Source organism: Hypomesus nipponensis, chromosome 9, assembly GCF_054491055.1.
Source record: "Hypomesus nipponensis isolate SF chromosome 9, ASM5449105v1, whole genome shotgun sequence".
NCBI lineage: Eukaryota > Metazoa > Chordata > Actinopteri > Osmeriformes > Osmeridae > Hypomesus > Hypomesus nipponensis.
The window spans coordinates 14,034,685-14,050,000 of NC_140369.1; the positions used below are offsets into that span (position 1 = coordinate 14,034,685).

The window sequence follows — 15,316 nt, forward strand, 5'->3', positions numbered from 1 at the left end:
CTCCCTCCCTCCCTCCCTCCCTCCCTCCCTCCCTCCCTCCCCCCAGGAAATGTATCGATCGGGTCTTGTTCCCAGACATCATCACTAGGCTGCAGCAGCTCACTCCTCCCCAGACAGCTTCATTTTCTGGCACGGCACGCACCGTAGCGCTGCTACAAAACATCCCCCCACTGTACAGACATGCCCACGGAAACACACAGCCAATACCGTACGCTGCCCGCATTCCCCAAATCCCAGCATGCACCCTGACAGTTCTGAGCCGAGCGTTAGACTAAGTAGAGTTTAAGCTCCTTTTAGCTGCAGTTAGAAGATGGCCGCCGACGATCTCCCCCTGGGCCTTCTGTTCCCGGCCTGTCAGCGAGGCAGGACAGGCTGCTGTGGTATCCACACCGGATGGCTCCGACACGGCTGGCTTCACGTTTGGGCAGGACCCTCAAGGCCGTAGCTGTTAGCCTGCTCTCCGCGGCGGCGCCCTGGGTAGCGCCGGTGTCCGCTGTGTTTGGGTTCCAGCCTCCCAGCGCTACAGGGCCGATGACACATCGCGCCGAGTGGGTCTCGTCGGAGCCAGAGCCTCACCCCACTTGAGCCTGGGCCGAGACCAAGTGTGTGTGTCTGCTGTGTGTATTTGTGTGCGTGTGTGTGTATTATTTGTGTGTGCGAGTCCAGGTCCTCTCTTTTTCAGTCTGTCGGTTCTTCCTGTCTGGAGACTCGGCGAAACGTGGGTTTGGGTGGGACTGGGGGTGGGGTGGGGGGAAACTGGCAGCAGCGTGCCACAAAACACCCCTCCCCTATTCCTCCCCTCCCTCCCCCTTTGATCTTGCGATTGTTATTTCCCCGTTCCCCTCGGCACAGAACAGCGGAGCGATTTACGCCAGAGACTGGAACGGGGAACTGTGAACAATATTGAAGTTGTTTCCACTCGAGGTCTTTGATGGCCTGGGAGCAGCGAACACGCTCAGCTAGGCCCGGATCCTTTGATCGTGGAGCACACATCACGGTCCCTGCTCAAACGCTTACTTGTCCGCCAGCACTCCATAACCTGCCCTACGGGCCAATCAGAGTGGACCTGGCTAACCAGAGCCAATAGACTGACGGCAGCAACTGGAGAGGGAAACGAGAAAAAAAAAACAGGATGGAGCTTGTGTTGTAGTTCCCAGTAGTGCTTTTCTTCCTCCTCCCTTCATGCTGCTTCACAACCACCCTTTTCCCCTTCACTCCCTCCTCTCTTTGCCCTAAAACCTCCTCTCCAACATCCCTCCAACACCCCTCCAACCACCTCCAACACCTTCCCCTCTGCTCTGGACACATGACCACCCCGCGGTCGCACTCCCCTGACGGGGCCGAGGGGGAAGCTGTGAAGATGAAGACGTTTCTTCTCATTTCACACTTGCCGCTTGATCGCCGGGCCTCTTATTAGGCTCTATTTGCTTCCCTCCACTGGCTCTGATGAAAGCCGCCCGGAGAAGCAGTGACAGGACAAAAAGGGGCCCTCCATCAAAACACATTTGTTTGGGGTCTTTTTTAGCAGCCCTCCCTCCCTCCCTCCCTCCCTCCCTCCCACCCTCCCTCCCTCCCTCCCTCCCTCCCTCCCTCCCTCCCTCCCTCCCTCCCTCCCTCCCTCCCTCCCTCCCTCCCTCCCTCCCTCCCTCCCCTCCCTCCCTCCCTCCCTCCCTCCCTCCCTCCCTCCCTCCCTCCCTCCCTCCCTCCCTCCCTCCCTCCCCCCCCCTCCCTCCCTCCCCCCCTCCCTCCATCCCTCCCTCCCTCCCTCCCTCCCTCCCTCGGCTTTCGCTCCAGCTTCTCTCACTCTTTCCACCATCACTACTCCCCCCCACCTCTCTGTCCCTCCACTCTTTGCTTTTCATGAGCAGCTAGCAAGCTCCCCCTCCCCCTCCCCCTCCCCCCCCCCAGTTCACTCACTGATTGAAGTCTGACGGTGCGACCCTCGGGGTGGGCGAACAAGAGGACGTCACACTCCGTCCCTCCCTGTTTAATCGTCCATCCTCCGACGAGCCACCTCAGCGCTCTCTGAATGGAGTCTGTCTCTGAAGGGGGGAGGGGGTGGGGGCGTGGGGGATGGGGTCTGTCTCTGAAGGGGGGAGGGGGTGGGGGCGTGGGGGATGGGGTCTCACGACTGCTCACGACCCGGCTTGACTGTGTCCATTGATGGCTGCGACCCCCCCCCCCCCCACCACCACCCCCACCCCGCCACGCCAAAGAACACCGCTCAACCATATGTGACAGAATGTACCGGACCCTGTGGACCCGGTTGACCTCTGTTAGAACAGCAGAGTGGCTCAAGTTGCTTTTGAAACGGCAGGTTTGGACGCTTTACGCTTATATAAGCGGCCATGACTAAATATGAATGTTGTTTTCTTGAAGACAGTAGTCTGTGGTTACTGGTCTGGTCATGTCTCCCTCCTCCGTGCACGGAGAAGAACATCTGTAAACGAACTGAAACATTTCGACTTAATGTGGAGCTGTCAAGGGGTGTGAGGAGTAATGGGGACATGGGAATACAGAACAAAAGACGTTCTAATTAGTCAAAGAGTGTGTGATAGAATGCAGGTTCTAAAACAGGGGGAGTGACTTTCTCTTCCCCGCCCGTCACTTTCGCTGTCGCAGCCCTCGTTAAGTGGGCACTAATTTGGGAAATTATGTCAGTTGTGAAATGAAGAGTGACGGGGGTGGGGGCGGGTGGGGGAGGTTCCTGGGGGAAGTGTGTGTGTGTGGGGAGGGGGGAGGAGGGAGGCGGGTGCGGCGTTGAGTGCTGAGGGTGGGAAGATACTCTGGGGCTCAGGACAAGCCTCCACAGGACCAGGTCAAGGTCATCCTCACACCCTCCCTGGTCGGGAGGCTGGGAGGCCAGGAGGCTGGAACCTTATTGGCTCTCAGTGTGGGGCCATGAGACAAGGGTGGAACTAGTTCACTTTACACTGTGTCCGCCGACACAGGAAAGGGCCGATCAGAAGATAAGTCAATGAGACGTCTACCTGCAATGGACCAATCAGAAGATCAAGCTTTGAGGAGTCTAACTGCAATGCACCAATCAAAAGATAAAGCTTTGCCGATTGACAGGCTCGCTAAACCAAACATCTGTTCACGTCTTCGGACTGGTTCCCCACCACTTCCTTTTCGGGTCATTCTGTCAGGGGACTCCACACAGCCAGTAGCCAGGTTCGAACGCCCTGCCAACTGGCTACTCCAGCGAGGAAGGACTGGTGCCAAGCCCTCGCTGTGGTCCTACCTGTCTGTGTGCCAGCCAGCGTGGCAGAGTGGCCGTGCCAGGGAGGGGATTAAACACCCTCCCCTGCCCCTGAACCTGTAATCCCACCCCCCACTAGGAGAGCCTCATGAGGCCGTCACAGGCCCGCTCAGTATCTCTGCAGCGTGGTTAGGTGTCTGGACAGCTTCGATGTGGTTGGGTTAGCTTCATTTACATCACGTGTTATCCCCCCCAAAATAAAGGAAGTGAACTGTGGTTACAGGAAGCGTACGGGCAAAGAGGCAAATGACAGTAGATGGATGTGGTGTAACGTACTGTCCTGCAATGTAACACTCTGTACCGTGGAGTACTATGCTGCACTGTGCTGCAAATGGCCTGTAGATTTAAAAAGATCTTGACAGAACACAGATTAGAGACCAGTTGTACTGTAAAGTAAGAGTGAACTACAGTGGTGGTACAGGGCTCCAGTTAAAGGACAATATACTTCTGTTCAATCTAATGTCAATGTATTACATGAAAGCTTTATACATTTTCTTTATATTTTTTCGACTCAATTGGAAGTGTGTACGTTGATACCAATGGATGAATGAATGGTTCTTACTGTTGTGTTTGGTACATTGATGACTAATATGTCTGTCTTTTTCTCCCTCTCTCGCTTTCCCTCTCTCGTTCTCTCTTTCCCTCGGCCTCCCCCTTTTGTTCTCTCCTTCCTTCCCTCCTTTTCTCTCTCTCTCCTCCTCTCCCTCCCTCTCCCCACCGTCTCCCCCCTCCCCCCCCCCCCCCCCCCCCGCAGTGGGAGGAGGTGAGCGGCTACGACGAGAACATGAACACCATCCGCACATACCAGGTGTGCAACGTCTTCGACAACAACCAGAACAACTGGGTCCGCACCAAGTACATCCGGCGGCGCGGCGCCCAGCGCGTCCACGTGGAGATGAAGTTCTCGGTGCGCGACTGCAGCTCCATCCCCAACGTGCCGGGCTCATGCAAGGAGACCTTCAACCTCTACTACTACGAGTCCGACTCGGACTCGGCCACCAGGAACTCCCCGGCCTGGATGGAGAACCCGTGGACCAAGGTGGACACCATCGCGGCCGACGAGTCCTTCTCCCAGGTGGACCTGGGCGGGCGGGTGATGAAGATCAACACGGAGGTGCGGAGCTTCGGGCCCGTGTCTCGCCACGGCTTCTACCTGGCCTTCCAGGACTACGGCGGCTGCATGTCGCTCATCGCCGTGCGCGTCTTCTACCGGAAGTGTCCGCGCGTCATCCAGAACGGCGCCGTGTTCCAGGAGACGCTGTCCGGGGCCGAGAGCACGTCGCTGGTGGCGGCGAGGGGCGTGTGCATCGGCAACGCCGAGGAGGTGGACGTGCCCATCAAGCTGTACTGCAACGGCGACGGCGAGTGGATGGTGCCCATCGGGCGCTGCATGTGCAAGGCCGGGAACGAGGCGGTGGAGAACGGGACCGTGTGTCGAGGTGAGGCCCCGCCCCCCACGTTCCCCTCCCCCCCCCCCCCCCTCTTCTCTCCTGTACTTCACTCCAGCTCTACTGGAGGCGACCGTGCATTCTTGTGGCCCACTCTGCTGTACTCTCCTTTGCTTTATCGTCCTCTATGCTACTCTACTCTCAGGTACTGCACTGTACTCTACTGCACTCTCTACTTGGGTCTACTAGACCCAACTCTGTTCTTCTCCACTGTACTCTCGCCTACTCTTCCATTCCCTTTTCCACCCTGCTGTCTTCTGGAGTCTTCTGGAGTCTTCTGTAGTTCGCACCTGCCTACTCTGCTGTAGGATCTGTGCTCCCACTGAGACAGAGAGCTGAGGAAACACATGAGCTGAATACGATGATCTCAGTGTGGAGATCCTGCTCTGGTTCTGTGTGTGTCCAGGCCTGGGGGCATGCACAGGGGGAAATCCTGTGTTTCTGTGAAACGTGACACTTTCATCAACAGGGTGGTTCCAAACCCATTACACGCGCACTCGTACACACGCACACACGCATGTACATGTACAAATACAGAAACGCACACACACACACACACGTACATTTACGCACACACAAAGAGGCACACACGCACAAACCTTCGACACCAGCATAGTGTTTGATCCACGGCCATCTTTTCATATTTCCTGAATGTGAGCCTCAGGTTTTCCCCCAGTAATGACACCCCAGCTAACGCGACTGTACATGACACGCCTGAACGTCTGGCTCCGAACGTCTCATCCTCTGAAGCGGGCGAACGTACAGCATGCCTGGAACGCCTTGAGCAGCCGTAAGACGGCGAGGAGGACTGTCGGATCACAGGTGTTTGGACTTCAATCAGACACTGGCTCTCGCAGACGGGAGATTCTGGTCAATCTCCCGGTTATTTATCGCCTTCAAACACCGCTACGCCTCGTAACACACTCAATCTCCCTCACTCGCCCGATCCTTCCTAGACTGGGTGCTCACTTTCTCGGTGTGAACAGGAAACAAAATGACTGTAAATGGGAGGCTGTTACCTCAAGGGTTGTCGTCGGCAAGCTGTCATTTGAATACGCTGTATGTGTGGGATGTGTGAATGCTGTACACTTAATCATTTGGTCACGGTTGTTCTCATTCCATCCTAGTGTTGGAGGGGAAGAGGGGGGGGGGGTTACACAGGGTCGGCTACCGCTAAGCAAGGCACTGGTGTTGAGGGACTACCCACTTGATGCACACTGACACACACAAACACAACCAACGAGGACAATATCAGCTCCACAGCAGGACAGGGAACTATTTCTGTAGACTTCCTCTGCAGTGTTGAGTCAGCCAGCACACTCCCACCTGGTTGTTCCAGAAGCTTCCACCGAGGAGCTGAAAGAGATGATTTGTTCCAGACGCCTACGGTTCATCCTCTTCCTGTCCATGTCAGAGCCGTGGCGGGGCACATTGATTTGCCGCTTTTTTTTCCGATATGATCGCCGTGCCCACCTTCACCTGCACCCCGCTCAATGTTGTTCGTCTGCTGGCCGCAGGAGGTGTTGGCTCTGCATGGCTCAGAGATCAGGAAGAACAGAAAGCGGGGGGAGGAGGGGGGGGGGGATCAGGGGGGAGGAGAGCAGAAGAGGTGAGGGGATGGTTAAGTAGAGGGGAAGAAGAGAGGAGGGGAGGGTAGAAGAGAAGAGAGGAGGGGGCGGAGAGTCGAGGAAGAAGAGAGCCGAGAAGAGAAGGGTATTCTCCTCCTCCACCCCCCCCCCCCACCCCGTCCCCCGTTGCTCACAAACAGGCGCTCAGTGTTAGTGTTCTGCTAATGAGGACACACAGAGGCCCTCCTTAAGGAATACACACCAATAAGAGGCCAGGAGGAGGATCACTGCTCTAATTCCGAAACCCCCTACATAATTACACAAATGGGCTTGTTTTCTGACCTACATGTAATTCACTCTGCCTGTGTGTGGAAACTAGATTAGACCAGTGCGGTCTGCAGGGGAAACCCCCCGCATCAATCAGCACGTTCTAAGGAGTTGGGCGTGGTCGAGGGAGCTCACCTCAGCACACGAGGGCTGTTTCTTGTGCCCCCCCGCGGACCTCCTCACGCCGCTCAACCCACCCTGTCGGTTCTCCGGCTGAGGAACCCCCCCCCCCAAGCTGTCCCCTGTCCTGGCCGAGGCCCTGAGTGTGCTAACGTGGGTGTGTCCTGGGTGATGGTCTGGATGCCTGTGAGTGTGGTCAGTCAGGGCCTTTGAGCTGGCTTGTGGTTGGCCGATGGATTGATTCATGAACAACAGACTTTCTCCTGCTGGTGTTTGGGTAATGGGCTGAGGTTGGGGTGGTGGTGGTGTGTGTGTGGGGTATCTCCAGGGACACACTCTCAGAGAGCTGCTGGTGTCTCCTGTCCAAAGGATGAGGGATCAGCAGATAGAGAAACCAGAGGAGAGGCCAGGGTAGAGACCAGAGGAAAGACCAGAGGAGATCAGGAAGCTGTCGTCTTGCTTTATTTATAATCCAACTGTCGCTAAATTCTTACATCTCAACAAAACATGTAATTACCCATGTAACAATTAAACCCTTGGCAGGGCTTTCGGCAAATAATTACACTTTGACATGAAATCTGTCAAAATATTGACGTTAGCATAGGATTTGTTTGAACCTAAATTGCAGGGCTTTCTCCCTGCGATCGTCTTACGAGGCAGATTAAGTTTCCTCTCCTCTCTTTATGCTGTTTTTCTTTCTTTCTCTCTCCACTCTTTACCTTCCCTGTCTCCCCCTCTCTCCCATTTACTCTCTCTTTCCTTCTCTATGCCTCTCTCTCTTTCTCTCTTTCACTCTCTCCCTCATTCTCCCTCTCTCTCCTCTCCCCCGGCAGCGGGGGAACTCAAAAAGTGTGTTCACGTCCCCCGGCGGGGCCTGAGTAGACTCATCGTGTGGGTACACATCACACGTCCCGTCCTTCTGCTCTGCCCCTCCCCTCCCTGGCTCCCCCCCCCCCCCAATCACCGAGCCCACGACGAGAGCCACGACCACAGCTGGGGACACAGACCCCCCCCCCCGCCCTCCCTCACCCTCCCTCCCTAACAATGGCCGCGTGTGTACCATCTCTGTAACCGGATCACCTCAGCCCGTGCTCTTGTGCCTTGAAGGGGTCTTGACCGCGGGGTGCGTGTCTCCCGTCAAAGAGCGGCGGAGCCTCCCAGTTCAACAGGAAGGAGGAGTCCCTGTGACACGGTGTTGTCTCGGCGACACGGCCGCCTCAGAGCAGGAAGGTCACACGCAGCTGGGCTTTCACCAGGCCGCTCGGAACTCGGGGAATGTATTCGGATGACAATGATGCCAATGACCGGCGTAGTTTACACAAGCACAAGGCCTCACGGTCTGTCATCACCGTGCACATAGTTTGACCAGGATACAGAAACTGTTTTCTGTCTGTTCTCATGCTGAGGGGCAAAGACAACAGAACAGTGAACGCAGGACTTAGTGTCAACATCCCAGCCTCACATACCGTGTTACCTGAGGGAGTGGGTGTGTGTGTGGATGGGGGGGTGGGGGGTGGGGGAGAGGGAGGGAGGTGAGGGAAGGGGGTGTAGTGAGAAAGAGAGGGGGATTTAAGGGGATGTACAAGGTAGGCAGGAGGGAGAGGTGAGTGAAGGGGGAGGGTTTCTTGAGGGAATTAGGGTGGAGCGAGGGAGAGAAGGAGGAAGGGATCAATGGTGAAAGAGAGGGAGCAAGCAAGGAAGATGAAGAAGTGAAGTGATTGGTCCTCAGGACAGGAAGTGAGTCACAGAGTCTCAGACAGACTCCCTGTCACTACTGTGTGGCATCACAGAACGGTTTAGTGCCGCAGATTAGAAAACACACACACACACAAACACACACAGACACACACACAGACACACATAAAGACACACACACACACACCTCTGAGCCTGCCTTTATTTCCCAGGCTGCCCCTGATGGTGACGACAGCTCTAATTGCTCTTACAGCACACAGGGGAGAGCGGCCATGCTTGTGACTGGGATGACTCCTCCCCCTCTCCCCCCCCCCCCCCCCCCACACACAGAGAAGCAAAGCACAACACAAAAAACACACCCCCTCCAGCTTTTTGCTGCATTGCGAGAGTAAACAAAGCTTCGATGGCGGAGCTGGGAGAGTGTGATTCAGCCTCCCCCAGAGACATAGCACAGTTGACAGGGGAGGAACACATCCTATTCACCGATGCTGTCCTGGTTAGATAAACGGAGGACAAGTTTTCCTGGCGGATGAAAAGTCTTCACATCACAGCTGCTAATTACCACGATGTCTTCTTGCTGAATCACAGGAAACATGAGCAGAGTTTTTTCGTTTTTTTTTTTTCGTTTTCTTTTTTGCTCGGAAAGTTCCGGTTGAATCTTTTCGAGAGAGGGAGGCTTTCGGGGGCTTGCTGTACTGTAGCTCGGTGTGGTCTGTGGACATGTGGTTCTTTTGCAGCTCTAGTGAGTGGTGGGTGGGGGGGTTGCGGTCCGTGATCCGATGATCCGTGACCGGCTGACCTCAGGGGCCCCCAGGGGCCCCCAGGGAGCAGTCCCAGATCCTCTATCTTCTTCTTCTAACTGGGATGAGATTTCATGATGGCCGCCTGGCCGGGGGATCATCCTGTCTGTCTCTGAACACACACGTCGCCCGCACACACACACACACACACACACACACACACACATACACACACACACCATTCTCCCATACAGCTGCATAATACATAGCCTCTTAATCTTCATTCACAGACATGCATGCATCCGCGAGGTAAGAACCTACATTACTCACACACACACACACACACACACACACACACACCTTATCATTCTCCCTTGCCTCAGCCCATCCATCACATGTGAACAGGATAACGCGGGCTGAGGTATCTCTGTCTCGCCTAAGGCTCAGAGATCAGGGCCTACTAGAGTGTAAACCTCTTCCATATGGCCGTGTGCGTGTCGGCTCTGACCCCGTATGGCCCTCCTGCTCTGGGTCCGGACCCCGTCTGTCTCCCCTCCTTATCCCTCGCCATCTGAGGCAGCCCAGGCCGGCCCTGGCTCTTCTCTCTTCACCTGACCTCTCCCTGGTTCCTCTTTTATCTGCAGGGGCCTCTCTCTCGGTCTCGCTCCGTCCGTCCGTCTGTGTGTCTGTCTCTCTCTGTTTCTTTCATTTTCTCTCTCCGTCAACATCTTTTCGCTTGTTCTCTTGTCATCTTTCTCTCCGATCCTCTCTGTTAGTGTTTCTTTCTGGGGTTTTTGGTTCTCTCTCTCTCTCTCTCTCTCTCTCTCTCTCTCTCTCTCTCTCTCTCTCTCTCTCTCTGCGTGGTCTGTGAAGCTTCCTCCAGATAAAAACAATATCTATATTGTATGTATCCACTTACCTACCGTGCATGCAAACTGTTCAACCATACTTGGCTACTTTATACATGTATATGTGATATCCTTTTCTCATCAGACAAAGAGAATATGACAAAAAGAGAGAGTAAGGAGACAGAGGGAGAGAAAGCTTGAGAGAAAAGAGAGAGAGAGAGAGAGACAGAGAGAGAGAGAGAGAGAGAGAGACAGAGAGAGAGAGAGAGAGAGAGAGAGAGAGAGAGAGAGAGAGAGAGAGAGAGAGAGAGAGAGAGAGAGAGAAAAAGAGACCTGTGTGATCTCAACCTCTGTCATGTCATAGCTCATATCCTGTTAGAAGCATGAGCTTGTTCCATCTGGTCTCTCAGTGTAAACATGAGAGAGAGAGGGATTGATGACCGGTCTCTCTATCTGAACAGGAGAGAGAGAGGGATAGATGAAAGGTCTCTATCTGAATAGGAGGGAGATAGAGAGAGACAACCAGTCTTTCTATCTGCAGAGGATAGAGACTGAAGGATAGATGACAAGTCTCTCTATCTGAAGAGGTGAGAGAGAGAGGGATATAAAGTATGTCTGGTCTCTGTTTGACCAGGAGAAGATAACGTGCTCCTATAGTCTGACCTTGTTTTTGTGTGTTTTTGTCACAGTCACACACAGCCACACACAGTCACACACAGTTACACACAGTTACACACAGTCAGGAATATATAGGAACACCCAACATTGAACACCGTGGAGAGTCATGTGACGATGGTGGGTCAGGGTCAGTTTAATTCCATCTGGATTCAGGAAATACTTGAGAATAAACCATTTATTCAATTTGATCGTGTTAAAAGCAAATTATAAAATTTGAATTAAATTTATCCCAGCCCTGCTGACTGCTATAGGCCAATGTCAAAGCTATTCTTAACATGAAAGCACATCCACACACGTCACTAGTCAGTCACACACACTCTCAAACACACACACACATCACATGTTAGTCACATGTGGGTTGCGTGTCCTCTGTGTCCCTGGAATGAGCTGTGCAGTTGTTCGCACACAGTTGACCTCCGGCCCTCGTTGAAGGGTAGGCTGACGACCCCCTCTCTCCCCCCGTCAGTCACTCGATCTCCTGGAACATCATTCATCAGATATAGTTACTCTGCATGAAGGGCCCTAATGCACAGGCATGTGTGGGACCTGGGGACGCTGTGGCCCAGAGGGGAGGAGCTGCCGCTATTGGTTTGATAGATAGGATGGGCTTAGACAGATGGGAGGGGGTGGGTCAAGTGTGTGAGTGTGTGTGTGTGTGTGTGTGGGAGAGGGGGGGGCATCTACGAGGGGCTTGAACATATAGGATGGGCTTGAGCATGTGGGAGGGGCTTAAACACATGGTATGGGCTTGGATAGACAGGAGGGGCTTAGACATTTGAGGGGCTGAGCCAAGTGGAAAGGTTGGTTACAGATGGGAGTGTTTTAGACAGGTAAGAGGTACACACGCAGGTGGGTGGAGCTAAGTCAAGGGGGGGCGGAGCTAACACAGGTGTGTCCTGACATCACCGAGAACCCTCCTCATGATACCTCACCTGCCTTCTCAAACTTTTACAAGCACTGTCCACCTTCGACAATAAACACAACAACAGCAATATCTATAGGTTCTTACTAATAAAACAAATATAATACCAGAAGAATACCAAAGTGGTGGTCATAATCCTGAGGTGGAGGATGTGGTAGTGTGGAGGTAGTAGGTAGTGGATGAAACAGCCCCAGGCCCCAGGCCCCCAAGGTTTCAACATGGCACTGGAAAGCACTGGGAACCAGAGAACTATATACAGACTTACATAGTAGAGACACACTTCAAACAACTATAATGGATTCTAATATTAGCTCCGCAGAGATCCCCTCTCGCTTTTAGAATGTGTTTAAAGATTGAACAGGACTAAGACAAGCGAGAGTTGGAAAGAGAGAGACAAGAGAGGCAGATAGGTGGAGAGAGGGGGAGAGGGAGAAACAGTACGAGAGAGAGAGAGAAAGAGAGAGAGAGAGAGAGAGAGAGAGAGAGAGAGAGAGAGAGAGAGAGAGAGAGAGAGAGAGGGGGGAGAGGGCCACATATGGCTGGCTCCCAAAGCGGGGTTGAAATCAGATAAAGTGGGGATATCAACAAATCAAATATACAGATCAAATCTCCCACAGTGCACTTCACCTCACCCAGAACAAGCACCACCCTCCAGGAGAGCAAAGGGAGAAGAGCCAACAGCATAGCTCCCCTGCTGCCTGGGTAGGGCCTGGGACACCTTGGGGCACCACGGCCCCACCACACAGAGAAACAGGAGAGACAGAGGCCCATAGACAAAGATAGAGAGAGAAGGAAAGACACGTTGAGGTGATTGATCAAGGACCGTCCATCTCCCAGAGGAGAAGGCTTCCTCTGCACTGTTTGAAGAAACACCCGGAATTAAGCCGTTTATACGGACCTTTGTTTTTCATTGGGATTACATTCCTAAATATTTAGAAATCCATCTGGCAGTGTAAACTCCAAAAGTTGGACTGACATTGCAAAGTTTTCTGTCAACGCCCCAGAGAGCTTCCCTGGCCGTGTTTGAGTTGGAAATTGAAGCGGCTTGTTGGAAGTCGTGCACGGAGGAGCTAAACTTCCACTATCAGGGAGGAACACCTCCAGAGATTACCCACTGTTTGCCTTGTCAGATTACTCTCTAATTAACTGTGTGTATTAAAGTCATATTCCCCTCAGCCATTGGTGTGTGTGTGTGTGTGCCCTTAACAGCGTGCGTGTGTGTTTGTCAGTGTGTGTGTGTGTGTGTGTGTGTGTGTATATGTATGTGTGTATATGTGTCTGTGTATAAGCGTGTGTGTTTGTGTGTATGCATGTGTGCCTGTGTGCACAGGCAGGTACATGTGATATAAACAGATTTCACACTCTATGCAACTACTCTGTACGTGTGACGTTGAACGTCAACATCTCTTACATCTCTTACATCTTTTACATCTCTTGCAATATACATTTAGACATGCATTCTGCAGTATGGCTTAAGTTTAGACATGCATTCTACAGTAATGGTTCAGTTTAGACATGCATACTGTACCTATGATGTAAGTTAAGTTTAGACAAGCATACCTACTGTATAGGTTCAGTTTAGATGCATGCTGTACCAATGTTATAGCTTAAATTATGGGTAGAGCTAATGTTGAAAAGTTGGCTTGGAAAACTGGTTAGGAAACAAGCCCAGCTCCCAGACTTCAAAGCCTTTCCTATTTCCTGACTCCTATAGAGCAAGAAGGCCTCTTCTCTTTAAGATCACATTAAAGTGAGATGTTGACATTCAATCAAATGAGGTTTTGGAGGCTAGTTGTATATAAATGTAATGCTTGTGACACTTGGCTGATACTGTAACACGCACACATTGTGTGCACCCACGCATATCACACGCACACACAAACACACACACACACACCACATACGCAGACACCACAGTAAAATGATACATTCAATATAATGATGTATTCCAGACATCCATCCTTTAGCACAATCTAAGCCCACTCTACTCCATGTCTAAGTCCACCTTAGTCAGAACCATGTCCCTGGTTCTGGTCTCTGACCATACCTCTCTCAGTCAGGCTCAGTCTCAGTCACCCTGGTTCAGGCCAAACCAGGCCAAGTTGCTCAGGGGGACAGACCAGCCGTGTAAATGGGTTGGTTACAGAACATTCTAGATGTTCAAACTTCTCTTTTTTAGCCTTCCCCTTCTACAGCTCCCCCAGGCTGCTGCAAAGCAAATACATTAGACTCAGTAATGAGCTGCTCCTTTCCCCTGTGCAAACCCTCCGCGTTTGGCTGCAAGGTACAACTTTACACCTGTTTTCTTTTTTTTCTTCTTTTAGTTCAGTCTCTCTTCTTTTTGTACAGCTCTGGTAAAGACACAGGTTCATGCAGAGGATAGAAGTTTTTTTAGCCTTGCTTTGAGGGATGAAAGACGGAGCGGTGTTCGGTAATCCTTACCTCCTCCACTGGAATGGGCTTTTTTTCTGCCAGCGAAGGGTTGTGCATCCCTGACACAAGAAGAAAAAGATCTCTCTCTCTCTCTCTCTCTCTCTCTCTATCTCTCTCTCTCTCTCTCTCTCTCACCCTCTCTCGCTCTCTCTCCCTCCCTCTCTTTCTTTCTCTCTCTCTCTCTCTCACTCTCTCTCTCTCTCTCTCTCTCTCTCTCTCTCTCTCTCTCTCTCACTCTCTCTCTCTCTCTCTCTCTCTCTCTCTCTCTCTCTCTCTCTCCCCTCTCAGTCTGAGCCTCAGTTTATGTCTCTGAGTCTCTTCCTCTCTCTCTCTCTTGTTCTCTCTATGTCTCTCTCTCTCCATCTCTCCCTTTCTTGCTCTATCTCTCATGGGCAGGGGGATTTTTCCCACTGTTTATATCACAACCCTGTTAGAATCCTCCTTGTTTAAACTCAGGACAGTGCCAGTACGATAAGAAATAACCGTCTAATGAGATGGTTTTCTGTTTACTTCTGTTGGAAAAAGAAAAGTGTGGTTGTGTTCTCAGCGCCAGTCTAATCCCTGCTCTAGCTCTTCATGTCCACAGGAGAGCTGCTGATTAGTCAGAGATTTGTTTACAAGATTATTAGACTCTTACAGCTTCGTATCACAAAACGGTGTTTACCCATTGCACTGTACAGCTTCTCAATATAAACATATTACTGTACAACAATTGAGAATATGACAGAATGAAATATGATATTAACTTATACCACTCACAAACCAATGAACTATGTCTAAGAAATATGTATCATTTACTATACAACAATCTAGTTCCTAACTATATTGCGTAGCATTCTAGACAACAGATTGCAGTGAATGACTTGAACATGCAGTACCTCATAAATATAGCCGTGGTTTAAACACATAAACCTTACATACGGCTAACCAGTAAATGGCTTAAACAAATAATAACCGACCCTTTCCAGAGCACCTCATCACTGCATATCCTTGATAAGCAAACACACAAAGAGTGAAAAAGAGTGGCGTTCGAAAACACAAAGAACTGGGTCAATGAAGCAGGGCTTTGTGCAGCTCTCAGTTCAGTCCTCCATAAAGGCCATAGTGGCATGTTCGTCTGTGAGGGAGCCCCCTAGGACAGGAACCTCTGACCCTGCCATCGATACAGTCACACAAGCCAGGCCTCATAGGGTCCCATGACACCCTCATGTCATTATACCAGGCATGTGTGTATATGTGTGTGTATGGGTGTGTGTGTGCGTGTGCAAAGTGTGA

The 15,316-nt window shown here is 52.0% G+C and overlaps 1 protein-coding gene across 1 annotated transcript in view; it reads left to right on the forward strand.

Moving 5' to 3' along the window:
• Positions 1-15,316, forward strand: part of ephb2b (eph receptor B2b) — a 119,815-nt gene that overhangs the window by 50,233 nt on the left and 54,266 nt on the right. Inside the window, exon 3 of the mRNA XM_084706419.1 lies at positions 4,017-4,701. Coding sequence (XP_084562545.1) covers positions 4,017-4,701 — 685 coding nt within the window. The remainder of the gene's footprint in view (positions 1-4,016; positions 4,702-15,316) is intronic.